The sequence below is a fragment of the Lithobates pipiens genome, unplaced genomic scaffold, assembly GCF_037356315.1.
Source record: "Lithobates pipiens isolate NorthernLeopardFrog02 unplaced genomic scaffold, aLitPip1_a1.2 Scaffold_18, whole genome shotgun sequence".
Taxonomy (NCBI): domain Eukaryota; kingdom Metazoa; phylum Chordata; class Amphibia; order Anura; family Ranidae; genus Lithobates; species Lithobates pipiens.
The window spans coordinates 282573176-282593412 of NW_027507758.1; the positions used below are offsets into that span (position 1 = coordinate 282573176).

The following is a 20237-nucleotide window of genomic DNA, read 5'->3' on the forward strand; positions in this document are numbered from 1 at the left end:
GGGGCGTTTAAGTACAATTTTTGATGCAATGCTTTGCAGCAGGGCTAATTCCTGCAATAAAACTAGAGTATATGGCAGAGGTTGCAGTGTGATGGCACCAGTGCCTAAGGCCCAATTTTTTTGCCCCTGTTTAACAGGGACATGTAATTACAATTCTTGATATAATATTTCACAGGAGGGCCCCTTCCTGTGCCCACCCAGAGTAACGGTGAGGACTTATAGTGTTGTGGCACCAGCACCACAACCACCAAAGGTCAATTTTTCTACCACTGTTCAACAATGGCATGTAATTACAATTCTTGATATAATCGTTCACAGCAGGGCGCTCCAGCGCCCACCAAGAGTCACTTTCAGGGCTTACAATGTTGTGGCAAAACCAACACCTTGTTCCGCCATTTCTGCAGAGCATATAGGGCAGGCCCCTACTTTCAAACATCCAACTTACAAACATCTCCTACTTGCAAACGGAAGGAGACAACAGCAAGTGAGATGAAAAAAGATGGACGACAAAACAAATTATACAGGGGTGATAACCCTTCCCTATGTTTCCAAAAAGCTTAAAAATAGTTTTTTTTGACTGGAGCTACACTTTAAAAATGTACCAGTTGAAAATTACAAACAGATTCAACTTAACACAACAAACCTACACAGTCCCTGTCTTGTTTGCACCGCCTGTATACTGCTGTTCTGAGTATATAGGGCCTGGGGGCCAAACGCATTTCCTTTTTTTAATATGGGTACGGGGTTCCCCTTAATATGCGTACAAGACCCAAATAGGCTGGTAATGGGCAGGGAGGGCTACCCATGCCATTTTTCTGAATGATTTTCAACCATATTGCAGGAACCAGATATAACATTAAAACCGCAAGCAGTTTTAAATGGTGTTATTTCCGTTTAATGTCATTTTGTGCAGGGACTGTTCTAAACACGGGAAACACGTGGCACTTCACAGGCATACTACAGACACCCCCCAGGCACCATATTTAAAGGAATATTTCACTTTTTTTTTTCACTTTAATCGTCATTAAAATCAGTGCTCCCGCCAAAACGGCCGTTTTTAAAACCTTTTTTTGCATTGACCCATGTCCCCTGAGGCAGGAGTCAGGTCCCCAAACCCTTTTTAGGATAGTATCTTGCATATTAGCCATTAAAATTAGCACTTGCCATTTCGAACGTTCGAGTCCCATAGACTTCAATGGGGTTCTAACGTTCATTTCGAACGCGGGGTCCGTTCGAAAGTTCTGGTGCGAACCGAACCGGGGGGTGTTCGGCTCATCCCTAGCAGGTACCATCATATATTACCTAATAAAGGTTTTAACCCCCTGATTGCCCCCTAGTTAACCCTTTCACCCTTGTCACCAGTGATCACCATATTAGTGTCATGGGTGACGCTGGTTAGTTAGTTTTTGTATAGCGTCAGGGCACCCGCCATATATTACCTAATAAAGTTTCAACCCCCCGATTATCCGATGGCTGACATCAGTTAAGTTTTAGCATCAGTCAGGGTCTGCGTTACCCCAGGCAGTGTCAGATTAGTGCCAGTAGCGCTAACACCAATGCACGCACCATACACCTCCCTTAATAGTATAGTGTTTAAAGATCTATGCTAGCATTCCCAGTAGTTTAGGGTTCCCAAAAATGCAGCGTTAGCGGGATCAGCCCAGATACCTGCTAGCACCTGTGTTTATCATATATATATATATATATATGTGCAGCGCTTAAAGGTACCTATATCCATTAGTGAAAATATGCATTGAAAAAACAAAACAAACAAATGATGTTGGTGAAAAAGTCCACTAAAGTCAATAAATAAGTGTAACCAGTCCCAAAATTAATCTCTATGGATCTCAGAGTAGTACTTCTGGGACTTTTTTGCAGATGTCGGATAGTATTCGTGGCAGAGTAGTTAGCAACCTTCCGAGACCTCAGAGCCTCTTGCAAGTAGATATTAGACAAATTAAGGAAAGTTGGGTACTCTTACCGGATGGGTTAGACACATCCACCTTATAGTAGTGTGTCGTACGAGTTTATGGGGGGGCTCCAGCCACGCACCCCAATCTACTGGCCGAGTGATGTTTTCCCTCAGGATTCCTTGCGATCTCCAGGTGGAGAAGATGGATAAAATTTCCGAACCGTAAATCATTGAAGGACCTGGCACCAGAATTCTCGTAAGGATTCACCATAAGGGGGACAAAACATGAAAGGCACCTCGCATGGTGAAGTACAACCAATGATGGTTTATTGAAAAAATACAAAATAAAACAAGACTGCTAGTCTATAAAAATCACGTGATACATAAAAACAAAATAATTGCAATGTGGGGAGCAACAAAATGCTGTGTCTACGCGTTTCAACCTCTAAGTCATCAACAGGGGCATAACCAGTGTTTAGCCTCTCAGCCCAGCCCAGCCCACCCAAATTCAGTATCAATCGATTACTGTCACTTACAAAACACAAAACCCATAACTGCAGCATTCGCAGAGACAGGCCTGATCCCTGCGAATGCTAACAGTTTTTTTGGTAGCGTTTGAAGCAGTCACCGACAGTCAGGTGCTCTTTTTTCCTGTGAGTTTCACTAGTTGTACCAGTAGATTTAGAGGCCACAATGTCCAATCAAAGGTAAACTAGTGAAGAGGCTTACATGTTTCTGAACATGACAGATAAGAGTGAAGAGGAAGTCATCCATCTGTCAGATTCAGGCTCAGAATACGATCCTGAAGACAGCAACGGCACCCTGACAGATAGCTCTGAGGACGGAATAGTGGTCCCTGCCAAGGCCAGGCATACCTGACCCAGTTCTTCTGCTGTTGTTGAGGTGCAAGAACTGCAGGGCTCTCGTATAGAGCAGACAGCCAGTACTAGTGCTGTTCATCCTTCTGGTGAACGGCAAGCACCAGCGGCCTAGTATACCCTGGCCGTAGTCAAACCAGCACTTCAGTATCACGTGGTGATGTGGCGAGTCCCATAAATGCAGTTCAAGCTGGTGAGGTGCCTAGCACAACTAGCGTCCTGCAGCCACCAAGAAGCCAAAAACAGGCCTGTTGAGCCCATAGTGCCCTTCCTGCTGCATTTGCCAACATGGAATTCAGGTGGAAACATTTGACTTTACGTCAGTTGATTTTTATTTGCTGCTTTTCACTGAAGATCTCAATAGATCTATTGTGGACCAAAGCAATTGGCATGCTGGTCAATTCATCACCACTAATCCCCAGTTGACCTCTTCCAGAGATTAGAGACTTTTCATGGTCTCTGAATTTAAGACCTTTCTAGACCTATCCCTTCTCATGGGCATAACTAAAAAAAGTGAGTTGCAGTCATATTGATCCACTGACCCAATTCACCATATGCCTGTGTCCTCTGCCTCCATGACCAGGGCTAGATATGAGCAGATCTTGCGATTTATGCACTTCAACAACAATGAACTCTGTCGTCCTTGGGGTGACCCTGAATATGATTGGCTCCACAAAATGTGGCCTCTCGTAAACCACTTCAACCAACAATTTGCAGCCTTGTTTACTCCCGATCAAGTTGTCTGCGTTGATGAGTCTCTGATTACGTTTTCTGGCCGCTTGTCATTCAAACAGTATCTTCCCAGCAAGTGTGCCAGATATAGGTTCAAGATGTATAAGCTCTGTGACAGGGCAACAAGCTATGCATATAGTTTTATGGTTTACGAGGGAAAAGATAGTCACGTGGAGCCGGAGAACTGTCCAAACTACATAGGGAGTGCTGGTAAGATTGTGTGGGACTTGGTGTCACACTTATTCAGAAAGGGGTACCACTTGTTTGTGGACAATTATTACACAAGCGTGACACTTTTTAGTCACTTGTTTGATCATGGAATTGGTGCATGTGGCACCGTGCGATCTAATCGCTGGGGCTTACCCCAGCAGCTTGTAGATTTCCATCTTAGGCTGGGGGAGAGAGCCTGCTTGAGAAGTATTAATTTGCTCGCAGTGAAGTGGAGGGATTCACGGAATGTTTTCGTTCTGTCCTCCCTTCATGCAGGCACAATGGTCCAAATTCAAAATGGGGACTGGTGTTGTGGAGAAACCCCTCTGTGTCCATGAATACAACCTTATTATGGTAGGGTGGACCTCAGTGACCAGTTGATTGGTCGCTGTACTTAATTGCCCATAAGGTCAGACGCTGGTATAAAAAAAGTGTCTGTATACTTATTCGAATTGGCTTCTGCTGTACACTTATGTGCTATAAAAAGCATCAGGATGAACTGGATCCTTCCTTAAATTCCAGGAAGAGATTGTCACAGCCCTTCTGTTTCCAGACTGTGCTGTGCCCCAACTTCCCAATGCAAATGCAGTAAGCCGGTTGCATGGGAGGCATTTTCCGTATGCCCTCCCTGGTACCCCTACGCAATGATCACCCCAAAGAACATGTTGTGTCTGTAGCAAAAGCGGATATAGGAGTGACACCTGCTATTATTGTCCTTCCTTCCCTCCTGTCGTGACCTTCCTGGTCTTTGCATTGGTGAATGTTTCAAACGCTACCACGTACTACTAGTGTAGGGTACAGCACTGCATAGACTAGGACACACTTTCACAGGGTCTCCAAAGATGCCATCACATTTTTAGAGACCTGGACCTGGAACTGTTACAGTTACAAATAAAAGTGTAAAAAAAAAAGCCCAAAATAGTTGTAGTTTTATTGCTCTCTTTCTATTGTTCTCTCTCTATTGTTCTACTCTTTTCACTATGTTTACTATGTTTTATCATGTTTGCTTTTCAGGTATGTAATTCTTTTATACTTTACTGTTTACTGTGTTTTATTGTTAACCATATTTTCTTTTCAGGTACGCTATTCAGCTGAAGCACTGATTTATTTATCTTGACAGCAACAGCATTCAGCGACTCCAGTGCTGTAGGAGAAGCATGGTGGCAGGGGTGGAGGGACGATTTGCCCCATGCTTCGGGAAATATATTTTTTACTCTTTTTTGTGGGCACAGATTGTTGTGGTTTTATTGAGTTAAAGTTTTGTTACTATTGTTTGATTTTCAGGTAAACCATTCAGCTGCTGCGCTGACTTATTTATCTTGACAGCAACAGTGTTTTCTCTCACGATTCATAAATCAGTTTCTCCAGTGTTGTAGGAGGAGATTTCACCACCACAGTTAAAAAAAAAAATGGTGTGCCCATCATTAGAAGTGGTAATCTAATGGTGGGCATACCCACGATCTATATGTTTTTTTTTCGTTCAGCCCACAGGCTGCATAAAAAAAAGAACATTACAATATATGCCCAATAAGGACCAGCAACGTACTGGGATGTTGCTGGACTTTGACTGGTTATACCAGAATGATGCCTGCAAGTTTAGGTTTCACCTTGGTATCTTTCTTTTCATCCAGCAATCCTAGCAGCTAATTAGCTTTTACTTTTATGTGTAATTTCACATATGCCCATGGCATGTTTAAGCAATATATAATTTCACTGACAACTTTGTGACAATCACATGTGACAAAAAAATAAAATATTCAATGTACTCAGCAAGCCTCTCAGAAAATTTCTTGGGGTGTCTACTTTCCAAAATGGGGTCATTGGGGGATATTGTACTGTCCTGCCATTTTAACACCTCAAGAAATGAGATAGGCACTCATAAACTAAAAGCTGCGGAAATTCCAGAAAATGTACCCTAGCTTGTAGATGCTATAACTTTTGCTCAAACCAATTTTTTTTTTTTTTACCTGTGACATGTGGCTGGGAAAAAAGGACGCAAATTTTGTTTGGGCACAGCAATGCATGACCATGCAATTACCAGTTAAAGCAGTGCAGTGACAAATTGTGAAAAGTGCTCTGGTCAGGAAGGGAGTAAATCCTTTCAGGGCGGAAGTGGTTAAAGCAATTGGATACTCTCTGTATCAACAATCTATTGTTGATTACTGTAAATATTATTAGTTATATTTTGTGCAATTAGAAAAACATGCTTGCTCTCCTAAGAAGCCCACTACAGATTTGGCTAGAACTAACTTCTCAAATGCTTATTCTCAAAGAGAACTAAATGTAATTTTTAAAATAATAAATTAATAAATTTAACCTTTAAAATGTTTTCTCATGAGTAGGGCTGAGTGACAGCAAACCTAGCAAGAAATCCACAAGCCCTAAACTGAGAGCTGAACCTTGCTGAAGTCTGAGACAAATCTTATTTTTCTGGCCATTTTAAAGGTTAATAGGCAAGCTATTATTGAAAAAAAAGTGCACCATTAGCTAGGTAAAGCAGCAATACAAATTTTTTTTTCAAATACCATTCAGTGAGGAGAATGTTTTTTCATACGGTTTAAAAAGAGCAACATTGAAAATACACAAATCCTTTAAATAAAATGCCTTAAAATGAGGGATGCCTAAAAGCTGCATGTGGTATTATGGAACAGTATGATGTAGTCCAAGTGTCATTAACAAAAAAAAATGTTATTAGGTTCCCATTAATATTTTAACCAAACCCTTGTCCAGGCATACAGCCTGGGTGACCAGGAAAGGGAGGGTAAAAAGCTTGAACCCCCTTCCTATACCATACCAGGCCATGTGCCTTTCAACATTGAGGATACTTGTAAGCCGGCAGGGGAAGCCTTTCCCCCCTTGCATGCCACCTTGTCCCTGCATTGAGGTACAAGGGGCTCTTCTCCACATCCTGTCTCCCAAAAAAGATATAGGGGCTATGGGGGTATTTTTGGGGGATTAAGTAATAAAGGGATAGTAATATGACCCTGTCCTCTTTTCCTTGGGAGTGGGCCTACTTATTAAAAAGTGATTCCAGATTCCTTTAAGTCCCTTGTCCTCAACATTGAGACATAGGCCCTTATTTCTCCACATTGGGACAAGGTGCATGCAGCCAGGGTGCCCAGAAAGAGGGGCCGCAAGGCATCTTTTTGAAGGACATTTGCACCACTCCCATTCCTCCCTAAAGGATGTGAGGGTTTGGGGTACTTACTGTATAGTAGAATCTTGAAACCCCTTTAACAAAAAAAAAGTACCCTCAGATGTCTGACCTTTCACAGGAAAAAAGATTACTGGGATATTCCCAAAAAGTGTAAAATCTAAATAAACACATCAACACCATTAACAAGTCCTTCAATAATGTTACAGAAAAAAAAAATAGCAGAAAAAATTTAAATAATGCCCTCCAACGTAAATCCATGAACCATCAGGCCATCCAGTGATGTCTTTGACAAGAATGATGTCCAGCCAATTATAAAAAACTTAAAATCGCAATGGCCCACTGTCTGATGATTTTTCCTTCTTGCAAGGATGACCAACTGCCCCCTGCCATCTTGCGCAAATAACAGATCACTGGTGCTGCAGTAATGTAAACATAGTGGAGGGAATGCTGGACAATGTCACTGATCAAATATGATTGTGAGCATATTTGATCAATGCTGTTGTTCTGGATCCCTGTCTGTTTTGAGCAGGTGAACTGGCCAATTGGGGTCAATTTATTCGGAAAACAACAAGCAGTCTGGGTATGGGTCAATCTCATGTTTGACCCAAAATCAAATCTCATCCTTAAACTGGGGTTCTTCATGTCCCTCATTAATTTAGTACGTCTTTTCTGTACTTTCTACAGTCTTGCAACATCCTTTTTGTGAACAGATGGCCAAAACTAGATTACATATTTCAGAGAAGGTCCTACTAATGCTTTTTACAGGGGAAAGATTGTCTTTTTTTCCCCTGAGTTTATACTTTTTTTTTTTTTTTTTTTTTACAAGAAAATATTTTGCTTGTTGCAGCTTGGCTTTGAATGCTTTGATGATCTACCAGAACATCCAGATTTCTTTATATCGTTGTTCTGCTCAGATGTACTATTTTTTTCTTATTCATAAGCTTTGCCATAAATACACACCAGTAAATAAAAACAAATTATTCCATAGTAAGCCGTGATTTACAGACAGTTACATGAAACAATATTATTGACTGTATGTTGGTTTTAATTTTTTTTTCAGCCGCTTGTACTGGATAGAACACTGGGAAATGGATAGTGGCATATCATATTATGATATGTTAAACAACACAATAGTATATGTTTTGGGACAATATACTTGGAAAGATGTTGCTAGAGCAACTGGTTGTGATTGCTATATCAAGAACTTGAAATTAATGACTTTGGACACAACAAATACCAGCGGCTCACTCATAATATTCTTGTGGAATGAAACAAATATCTGGGCCTCTGACATGGATGGGTGTCATTGTTGGAATGTGATTAAAGTACCACTTATGTCTGGTGAGTATTCATTACTATTGATTTATCTAGTAGTACTGAATTCCTTAGCATTTTATGGAATACAATTAACTATTGATATCCACCCCTACCTCCATAGAGCTAGCATTGTAAATTCCCCAGGTCATGTAGTCACAGACTCTATTGCTAATTTAGAGAAAACTGTTAAACTGCCAATTAACTTAATTTATCATTTAAATCCCAATTAAATCTTCAGGGTAAATCGGCTAAATACTTTCCAGGTACAAGAAAACTATATATATTTATTTATTTATAAGTCAAAGAAAAGACGGTACATGTGCTCCGATGCAATCCTTTTACTTGATCAGTTGCATCACTGCTCTTCATCAGGCTTATCTGGCTGACACACATGAAATGTTACTGATAAAAAGTAAAATCAAATTGACCAAGATCCACAAAATTTCCCTTTGAATACAGACTAAAGCCTCGTACACACGATCAGATTTTCCACAGACAAAACCTTGGACTGTTTTCCAAAGAGCGTTGGCCAGGAATTTGTTTTGCATACAAACGGCAAGGAATTATCGGCCAACAAATACGAATGTGGTGACGTACTATGTGGTTTTTCAGCTCTTTAGTGCCACCCTTTGGGCTCCTTCTGCTAATTTCGTGTTAGTAGAAGTTTGGTGAGTGTTGCTATGCACTTTTCATTTTGCGCTTCATATGCCTTTTCATTTAGCGCTTTTCAGTTTGCGCATTTCATTTCTGAACGGCCGTTTGTCAACCAGACATGTTGTTTAATCGGAGGAGATGACATTTATTATTGGCTTTGGAGTTATTGCTTTGACCCAAGTCCAGTCCTGGAACAGGAGGAGGAGGATTTCTTGGACCAAAAATTGGCTGCTTTATTAATCGTGACCAATTATGTCATATGCCTTTGCTGCAAGAGCTCCAGGAGAATAATCCGGATGATTTTCGTAATTATCTCTTGATGACGGACCCCTGCTTTCACCAACTCTTGGCAGATAGCATGTCTAATTTTATTTGTTTTCTTTTTTTTTAATGCACAATAAAAAAATGTGGAGAATAATACTTGGCTATGTGTTTTACTTCAAATGACAGTTTATATTTTTTTAAATGTAACTGCCTACTCCCAATGTACAATTGACAAGGAACACCAACATAGTTGTATTTTTGATCTTAAAAACTATGGGATAATGGGGTTGTGATAACTTGCCCAAAAAAACTAAAAAAAAACTAATAATAATATTATTCTTGATGTCACTAGAAAATAAAAGCCTTTTCAAATATGTTTAGCAGAACTCCCTCAGTATCACCAGCAAAGTAGCTTCATTATTATGCCACTAAATAAGAGAATGTGTGCTGCATTTCGAGATTTCATAATTTGCCGCATCACCAATGTTAATTCTCCATTACGAGCGCTAGTTTACAGGACCGGCCACTTCTGGCTCGTCCTTGCTTCTGAGCATGCGTGTTTGTACTTATCACTTTTGTCTGACGGACTTGTGTACACATGCTCGGAAAATCCAACAACAGATATTTGTCTGCGGAAAATTTTAAAGCCTGCCATCCAACATTTGTCTGTGGAAAATCCAACAACAGTTGACTGATGGTCGGATTTTCCGCTAATAGCTTGTCATCACACAATTCCCATCAGAAAATATGATTGCGTGTACGAAGCTTATGGCTGGACTTTATGTTCTAGCCTGTGCATTTATTTTAGTTGTCCTCTGCACAGCAATGCAAGAGAACTACTTCATATGTTGCTTCATATTAATAAAACAAATATATAATTGCCCTTCCTAAATTCTGTTTATTTTCTTGTTCTTAAGGAAAAGGGACATGTACTGTATGTTACATACTAAGTATCTTTGTTACGTTAAAATGCTGCTGACAGTCATTCCTAGTTCTTAGTCTTCACCTAAAAATGTGTCCCACATTTTTTGTGTTCATATTTTTTCTCTTTATTAAAATGTTCACATAATGGCCTTTACAATGTCTTCATGCATTGATTTTCATAAGATGACCTATAGAAGTATACAGTCTGTGAAATTTTAACTGTATACTAACATTGTTAGGTATAATATTCTAAATTTGAGCTGATCTTCAAATATGACTGTTATTGGATAAAAATGTTTGCACTTTGTCACAAAATTAAGGACAATAAATTGACGGCTGTGATAATATTAAACATTATTTTTAGTGTTACATGTTGACCTTAAAGTGGGGTGCCCCTAAAAAAATAAAATAAAAGTCAGCGGCTACAAATACTGCAGCTGCTGACTTTTAATAATCGGACACTTACCTGTCCCAGGGTCCAGCGATGCGGGGGAACGAAGCCCCCCTTGTTCCCTGTCATTCGTACTGTGGGCACCCGGCTGTGGCTTCACAGCCGGGCACCCACTGCGCATGCGCGAGTGGCTCAGGGCGCCGTGATACGCTTCTGACATGTGACAGGTCCCAGATGACTGTGCAGCGCGAGGGGAAGTGATGTCACCAGCCAGGGCAAGGAAGAAGGCAGACTACGAGGGACCCCCTAGCAACAGGTATTTAGAGGTGAGTAAAACATTTTTTTTTTCCAATTATTTTTTATTTATTTATTTTTTAAGATTTTTTGTCACTTTTTTATTTTTTGGTGGCAACACCACTTTAATAACACAAAATTACCCAATCTGGTGGTACGATTATTTCAGATTTTAGGTGCTGAAAGTGGTACAATTATTTTGCATGAAAATTTGGCGTTTTATATTGTAGTCCTGTAATTCTTAGGAATAACTCACTTAAATCTGTCCAAACCAGAGTCTAGTAGACATCCCGGGTATGATAAAGTTTGAAAAATTAAATCATAAATTATAATATAATAAATAACTATAAATAATTATACCAAATAATAATATAATAATAATAAAAATTATTCAATAATGTAATCAAATCATAAACACTGACATTTGCTCAGTTGCAGAATTGTCGCTGTCATTACTTTTCAGTATTTTATGTCGGATCTCCCCACAAATCACTATCGCTCAATTCTGCAAGTGATTCTAATTTATTATCGCTGTTTTCTAGCTGGTTTAAAACCATTTTTGATGTAAAGGGACAGTTTTGGTTGCTACGGACAATCTCCAGTTTCCAGGCAGGAAGAACAGTTTTTATAATATAAAACTGCATGCAGAACACTGGAGAAACCACTAGGGACAAAGGGGATGTGAAATAATTACATACAGTAATGTGATCTGTAAGATTACATTATACTGTATGTAATGTGTATGCTTTACTTTTTGAATTTGGCGCAGTTCTCCATCCCCGTGTGTCACAACGCTTGCAGGAAACGGAGAGCAGTGATGTGATACATCGAACAGAGGACGAGCCGCTCGCACTGCGGGGGGACATCGCTGGAACCAGAGGACAAGGTAAGTAAACTCATCCTGTATCCGGCGATGCAATCCCGAGTCTGGCTCGGGGTTACCACTAATGGTACTGAATTTTCACCCTGAGCCAGACTCGGGAATACCGTCAGGGGGGTTAAAAGCAGGCATGTGAGAGGCGTTAAAAATGCACCTGAAATGCCTATGCAAATAATTCAATGGACAGCACACAGTGCTGTTCACACTATCAAAACCTGAAGCATTAACGTAATTTCAAAATTTAAGCCTGATGTTGAGTTAGGAGGCATTTGAAGCCTTTTAATGCCTCCCGTTCAAGTCTATGGTAACGCTTCACAAATGCTCTGGGAGGCAGTTGCGGTGCGGTTGTGGGGCGCTAAGGTTAGTTTATTACCTGTAATAGAATAGGAATTTGTAGAGTGGTTTTAACATGCCTTAACACTGCTGAAAGCCTAAGCCAGACGCTTTCGCCCTCTCCACAGCCCAGCACTCCAGTTAGCGCTGGAGGGGCAGAGCAGAGAGCTGGTCACTGCTTCCTGATCTTTTTTCTGACAGCTCAGACAAGCTATGGACTTTGAACCCCTAGGTCCCCCATAGAAATATGATCTTTACTTCCCTTATGGCAGCCCAGATTCCATTAGGGAAGTGCAAACATAAAGCTTATTAATACAGAATGCATTATTGGATAATGTTATTGCATATTGGGTTGTGGGTGCTCTTTTTTTACAGTCCTGTGACAGTATGGGGGATTTAAAATCACTGAATACCTAAACATTTTATACTGTCTTTATGGTAAGCTTTGAACCTATAGTACGGTTGTTTTCATGTATTATTTTACAATGACTGTTTTTCATTACTTTCATAGCAAATTTCACAATTACTAGCCTGACAGTAGATGACTATTTTATATACTGGAGTGTTAAAGATGATGAAAAAACAAGCATATATGGAGCAAGCAAAAAAAATCTCATAGTAACGTTGATGCAAATTATTCCTGAACAGCATGTCCAAGTTATAGCATACAGCACATCTTTGCAACACTTTCCAGGTAAAAAAGAATTACATTTAATGCATTTTTCATTTATCATTCATTTAACATCTGAGTTTATAACTATTCAGGCAGTATGTTAATATGGAAGAAAGGATTGGGATTATTTTAGGTGCAGAGTAATTTACAGCAATATCAAATATAATGATACAAGATTTTTTATTTTGAAAGGCAAGTTAAAAATATTTTAAAACATAATAGTTGGTAAATACAGGTTAGCACAATTCTAAGGGTACAGCACTACAAGATAAGTTTATCTTGTAGTGCTGTACCTTTAGAATTGTGCTAACCTGTATTTACCACTGTTAAGTTTCAATATATTTTTTATTTTGCATTTCAAAATAGAAAATCTTTTATCATTATATTTGATATTGCTGTAAATTACTCTGCACCTAAAAAATCCAAATCCTTTCTTCCATATTTACAAAATCCAGGTATGTGGTGCTCAAATTGAATTGGTTGGTCCGTGATCAAAAAAAAAAATCATCTTGCTATTCAGACTGTATAAAAAATGAATGGTCAAATATGATTTACCATGGAGCAGGCCTGATGTCCAAGTATTTATAAAATAACCGAACACTTTGCTTATAAACACTTTTCTATATTTATTACTAAAGACACTGTGGGGCTAAAGGGAGAGAAGGATAGAAGATGGGAGCTTATTAAGAGACAAGGAGACTTCTACTTCCAAAACGAGTGATGGGTCATCTTTTTACAGCATTGGCCATTCGGTCATAATGCCAGGCAAACTGAGTTTTATCAGCTACTGCCATGTGTGAAGGTGTAGACTGATCCTGTGACTTGGCATTCTACAGTATTCATTTTTAGGTGTAAGCACTTAAAAAACAGCAGAGCAGGCAGCTGTGATCTCCATTAAAACACGTTGGAGATTGTGTAAACCAGACCCGGAAAAGGATGGCATTAGACCTTTGCACCTACCTTTGTTACCAATAATTACTTAGCCAAATAACTTGTTAATAACAATAAAAATAAATGCAATTTATCCTAAGAAAGATGTCCTAAAACACCAGACTTATATTTACTATACAGTTGTACAATATTTTATATTTACCTGAATAAAAAAAGTAAAATACTTTCTGTGTTTCTCCTGCACATAAAAAATTTATAGCAAAATATCTAGAAAACACTGTGCATTGAAAAAAAGTACTATTACCCAGGAACTGTAGTGATCTCTAACACATTAACCCTACTTAAGTGACTTACATCTTACTTTTTTTTTTTAACAGGCAAAGAATGCCTGGTGCTGGCATCATTTACCTCTATACCAGTTGTACTGAACTCTACCAATACCAGCCTTACCTTACTACTGCCTCCAGTTATTTATAATGTAAGCTGCCCTTTAATAAGGAGCAGCACTCCAACATACATAGTAAAATCTAGAAAACTCGAAGATGGCAAACATAAGGAGCCTGTCAAGCCCACAAATATCAGTATAAGCACACAAGTAAGATGGATTCATTTTGTTAATTTTAGTATACAATATTAACACAGTACACATGATACAAAAATCAAAAGTAACATTTTGTCTGACGAACAATCTGTATATGAACACAATGGCCGATTTTCGTATAATTAGTACAGTTTTCATCCGAAAAAAAAAACGTAAGAGCAAGACTACACATGCTCAGAAACTAAAGAATACATACAAAGCTATTTAACACATGAAATCACTTCTGAAGTTGAATTCTGTCGTACGAGAATTTTCGCATTGGTGAGTTACCTCTTCACTTATGACATGTGGCTAGCTTGCAACAAAAAAACGAACGAACGGTCGTCTGAAAATCTGATCGTGTGTGCAAGGCTTAAGGTTAGAAAAGTTAAGCACCAGGTAAACAGCTAAATACACCACTGAAATATTTATGTGGAAACTGTTGTACCTGTCAAAGTATTTGTTTTCTTCTAGTCCTGAGATTTACACTGTTACAGCATGTCTCGCTAATGACCAACCTAACATTTCTCTCAGCTAGGTCACTTCCTTACCCCCAGCCTGTGATTAGACAGAGAAGGAGCAGCAGACTGATTAGGTCACCTCTCTGCCTTCCTGCTCTCTCCTATCAGCATGTTCCTTGACAGCATGTGTGCATGCAGGAAATCAGATTGACCCTAGTGCTGCTCCTCCCTCTATTAATTTGATTTCTGTGCAGGAAAGGAGGCATATACCAAGTCATAATCATGGGTTTACACAAATTGCATTAAGTCCTAGTCCACATTGGTTTTGACATGAGATTTGACATGTCAAATCAGGGGCAATTGCCAGCAATGGCACCGTCCTAATCGCTGCCATGTTGCATTTTCGGCGCTGCACCTATTTCAAAAAGTAGTTCTACTTTTTGCGATTTTGGGGTGCAATTTCTATTGACATCTGTGCAGAAACCCGCATGGATGTCTCTGAAATCGCTGCCCAAATCGGGACTGACATGCGGGAGTAAAATCGTGTGAGTTCAGCTGGAGTCGCACGGCTTCATTCCCACAGCTCAGTGTGAACCTGGGCTTCAAATATTTATAAAAGGTTGTAAAAAAAACATGGCAAATGTAGACATTGTATGTTTTTATACAGTAAATGCCTTGTATGCACTACTACAGAATAATGGAACAATACAACATATATTTCAAATAAACAAAAAATAAATATATACATATATATATATATATATATATATATACACTCCATAGGGAAACCTGCAATAAAACAATCCAAATCACTTTATTATTTGTAGATATACACATATAAAAAGTACACACTATAGAGGGATATGCTTTGATCATACAGTATTTCCAGTGGTGGTGCGTCCATAAGGGCGCACGGACGCTGCCACCCCTCGATCACCAATAGACAGATTCATGCATTGCACCCCCTATTCAGGTGCTTGGCCCCTTTTTGGGTGGCGGGCATCAGAATTACAGCTGCGGGGGTATTTATTTGGAGAACCTGATTAGAGCCATAGGCTTTAATAGGCGTCAAAAAAGGTAAACAGCGAGCGCCATACTGCGCTCAGCGGTGTTAGAAAAGCGAATTAATATTCACTTTCCTAACACTGAACCGCCTCTCTGCCAATCAAGTGCTCGGGTCTGTTACCTGTCACCTGATTGGCTGAAACAACAGGTGCTGCGATTGGACGCCTATCGGGTGTCCAATCATAGGAGAGGACAGGAGGAGTGGATGGGAGAAGATATCCAGGACATGGAAGAAACCGCTCGTTGCTCGCTGCGTCACCCGCTGCCCCATCAAGACAGGGTAAGTGGATGGCGAGGGGGGCACAGTGGCAGCATTTGATGGCACATTGGCAGCGTTTGATGGCACAGTGGAAGCATTTGATGGGCACAGTGGCTGCATTTCACGGCACAGTGGCTGTATTTGATGGTACAGTGAGGCTGCAATTGATGGGTTTTTTTTCAGCTTGTTTGTGCCTCCCCCCCTCCCCCAAGTATTTCATGTCTGAGGTTTACAACCACTTTAAACCTTTCTCCTCTCATTGTAACTTTAATACTTTTAAATAAAAACCTACTTTACTGTAGTAGATTTAGAACATTATTTTTATAATGTTCCTGATACTTTTTGTGCTGCAGGGTAGCATTTTTTTTCTTTCTGACTTAGGTGAGAATGACATTTTGTTCCCGAGGCACTCTAAGGCTAGGTTGACATCAGTCTAGAGCAGGGGTGTCCAAACTTTTTTCAAAGAGGGCCAGATTTGATGAAGTGAACATGCTCGAGGGCCGACCATTTTGTCTGACATTCTTTAAACCATTAAAATTCGGTCTAAGTGTGTTCATTGGAGCTCTAATACACGGCCCAACAAAAATTCTCTTGCCTTTTTGCTGTGTGTGGTGAACAGATGAGCTCTGTGTGTTATTTGGATATACTGGATTTAATCGGCTTATACCACACACCTTATCTTTAAAAAGGAAGTCTCAGAAAAAAATAAAAATAAAAATCTTTCATTTTAAATAAAGACATGTGAAGCAAAATAAGGGTCAGTGCCCATCTGCAGCCCCCAGCGTATTGCCATGAATTCAGCCTCCACCTTATTGCCATGAATGCAGCCCCCAGCGTACTGCCATGAATGCAGCCCCCACCGTATTGCCATGAATGCAGCCCCCACCGTATTGCCATGAATGCAGCCCCCACCGTATTGCCATGAATGCAGCCCCCACCGTATTGCCATGAATGCAGCCCCCACCGTATTGCCATGAATGCAGCCCCCAGTGTATTGCCATGAATGCAGCCCACACCGTATTGCCATGAATACAGCCCCCAGCGTATTGCCATGAATGCATCCCCATATTGCCATGAATGCAGCCCCCATATTGCCATAAATGCAGCCCCCATATTGCCATGAATGCAGCCCCCATATTGCCATGAATGCAGGCCACATATTGCCATGAATGCAGCCCCCATAATGCCATGAATGCAGCCCCCATATTGCCATGAATGCAGCCCCCATATTGCCATGAATGCAGCCCCCATATTGCCATGAATGCAGCCCCCATATTGCCATGAATGCAGTCCCCATATTGCCATGAATGCAGTCCCCATATTGCCATGAATGCAGGCCACACATTGCCATGAATGCAGACTCACCATTGCCATCGGTGCAGCCTGATTCACGTTCTGCAGCCTTGGAGGAGACAGGGAGGGGGGGCGGGATGAGCGCCGACAGACATACAGGAGAAACTCCTGTTTCTATCGACGGCCTCTTTAATTGAAAGTCCCGTCTCCTGTGATGGACAAAACGGTTGTCCAATGGCAGCGCAGGACGGGACTTCCTTTTACACAGGACGCCGTCCTGTATCCACGGCACTCGTCCCGCCCCCTCCATGGCAGCCAGCATATCTATCTTTTGTGGCCCCCGGCGAACGGGGATTCGTTGGGGGCCACAAAAGATATATATGTGAACATGACCAGACGGGCCGCCCGAAACCGGAACGCGGGCCGCGATTGGCCCGCGGGCCGGACTTTGGACATGCCTGGTCTAGAGTGATTTTTTTTGTAAACATGGGCCGCACTATGTGAACATGCACAGATTTGCTGATGTGCTTTTAAGAATTTATGGTACCCTTGTATGTTTGCTAAAGAGCAGAAGGCTTCCCGACAGGCATAGATGTAAATAAAGCTTTACATCATGACTGTGCACTGTTGGATTCTATGCATGTGCAGATGTGCTACAGGGTTTTGGGACCCGCCAGACACTTACCACACATCTGCAGACACAGGGGGGTCTCCCATGCATGCTCAAAGACAATGCAGGTTTGGGGTCTGGGCAGGGGCGTAACTAGAAATCACAGGGCCCCATAGCAAAATGTTGTATGGGCCCCCCCTCCACCAAAAAAAATTAACTAATGCCATTGAACAACAGATTACCACACCCATGTGGCACAGTACCCAGGCAACAGCTTATATTAATTTCAAACAACAAAGTATGCAGTATACTCTATGCAGCCCCTGAAGGACACACATTGCTGACCTCCATCAGTACAGTGCAGACCCCCCAGCAGTACAGACACCCCTCAGTACAGACATCCGCCTACCTCAGTGCAGACCCCCCAGCAGTACAGACACCCCCTACCTCAGTGCAGACCCCCAGCAGTACAGACACCCCCCTCAGTGCAGGACCCCCCAGCAGTACAGACCCCCCTCAGTAGTACAGACCCCCCAGCAGTGCAGACACCCCCTTAGTACAGATCCACCCCAGTGCAGACCCCCCACTTAGTACAGACCCCCCCTCAGTGCAGGACCACCCCAGCAGTACAAATACCTCCCAGTGCAGACACCCCCCCAGTCCAGACCACCCCCTCAGTACAGACCGACCTCAGTGCAGGACCCCCCTCAGTAGTGCAGACTCCCCCCTCAGTAGTGCAGACTCCCCCTCAGTGAAGACCCCCCCCCCTCAGTAGTGCAGACACCCCTCCATTACAGACCCCCACTCAGTGCAGGACCCCCCAGCAGTACAGACACCCCCTTATTACAGACACCCCCAGCATTGCAGACACCCCCCAGCATTGCAGACACCCCCCAGCATTGCAGACACCTCCCCCCTGAGTAGTGCAGACGCCCCCCCTCAGTGCAGATACCCCTCAGTAGTGCAGACACCTCCCATTACAGACCCCCCTCTGTGCAGGACCCCCCAGCAGTGCAGACACCCCCCCAGCGGTGAAGACACCCCCCAGCAGTGCAGGGACACCCCCCAGCAGTAGTGCAGACTCCCCCCTCAGTAGTGCAGACCCCCCTCAGTAGTGCAGACCCCCTTAGTAGTGCAGACCCTCCCTTAGTAGTGCAGACCCTCCCTTAGTAGTGCAGACCCCCCCTTAGTAGTGCAGACCCCCTTAGTAGTGCAGACCCCCCCTTAGTAGTGCAGACCCCCCCCTTAGTAGTGCAGACCCCCCTTAGTAGTGCAGACCCCCCTCAGTAGTGTAGACCCCCCTAGTAGTGCAGACCCCCTCAGTTCTGCAGACCCCCTCAGTAGTGCAGACCCTCCCTTAGTAGTGCAGACCCCCCTTAGTAGTGCAGACCCCCCTAGTAGTGCAGACCCCCTCAGTAGTGTAGACCCCCCTCAGTAGTGCAGGCCCCCCTAGTAGTGCAGACCACCCCTTAGTAGTGCAGACTTCCCCCTCAGTAGTGCAGGCTCCCCCCACAGTAGTGCAGACCCCCCCACAGTAATGTAGACTCCCCCTCAGTGCAGACCCCCCTAGTAGTGCAGACCCCCTCAGTGCAGGACCCCCCCTCAGTAGTGTAGACCCCCCTCAGTACAGACACCCCTCAGTACAGACTCCCCTCAGTACAGACCCCCTCAGTAGTGTAGACCCCCCTCAGTGCAGCAGACCCCCCCCCAGTAGTGCAGACCCCCCCCTCAGTGCAGCATTCCACCCCTCAGTAGTGCAGATCCCCCCTCAGTGCAGCAGACCCCCCCTCAATAGTGCAGACCCCCCCAGTAGTGTAGACCCCCCCTCAGTGCAGCAGACCCCCTCTCAATAGTGCAGACCCCCCCAATAGTGTAGACCCCCCTCAGTGCAGCAGACCCCCACTCAATGCAGACCCCCTCAGTAGTGCAGACCCCCCCTACATACCTCAGAACAGCGCTGATACACAGTGCCGTGCGTGTTCCTCGAGCATAGGCTCCTCCTCCTCTGTGGATGTAAACAGAGAGGAGGGGGAGGCGGCTGCGGTCCGTGCTGCTGTGTCCCTGTCCCAGCACTACAGAGAGCAGTGTTAGTGATGCGGGCGGCTGCCGCTACCCCAGCGTGTCACCCCTCTGGCGGGTGTCACCCGGAGCGGCCAGCACCCGCCTACTAACACCACTCACCAGGCCCCAACTCGGCTGCGGGCCCCATAGCGCCCGCGTGGGTCGCTATGGCGGTAGTTCCGCCACTGGGTCTGGGATCTCAAGGTGTCTGCGCATGTGCAGGAAACCCCCTGGATCCTGAAGATCAAGCAGAGTCCTCCGTCACATCTGCACAAAAGACAGGTTTTCTAAAATAGTGGTGCCTGGGGTGGAAGGCAAGTTACAGGAGACTGAAATATCTCTTTAAAGAGGTGTTCCAGTCTGAGAAAAAAAAATTAAAAGTCAGCAGCTACAAATAC

The 20237-nt window shown here is 42.7% G+C and overlaps 1 protein-coding gene across 3 annotated transcripts in view; it reads left to right on the forward strand.

The window, feature by feature from the left end:
- The window catches only part of ROS1 (ROS proto-oncogene 1, receptor tyrosine kinase), a 259981-nt gene that overhangs the window by 129537 nt on the left and 110207 nt on the right, over positions 1–20237 (forward strand). For all 3 annotated transcript variants that reach the window (XM_077487054.1, XM_077487055.1, XM_077487056.1), the window contains 3 exons: positions 7950–8230; positions 12458–12640; positions 13888–14105. In XM_077487054.1, the coding sequence (XP_077343180.1) occupies positions 7950–8230; positions 12458–12640; positions 13888–14105 (682 nt within the window). The remainder of the gene's footprint in view (positions 1–7949; positions 8231–12457; positions 12641–13887; positions 14106–20237) is intronic.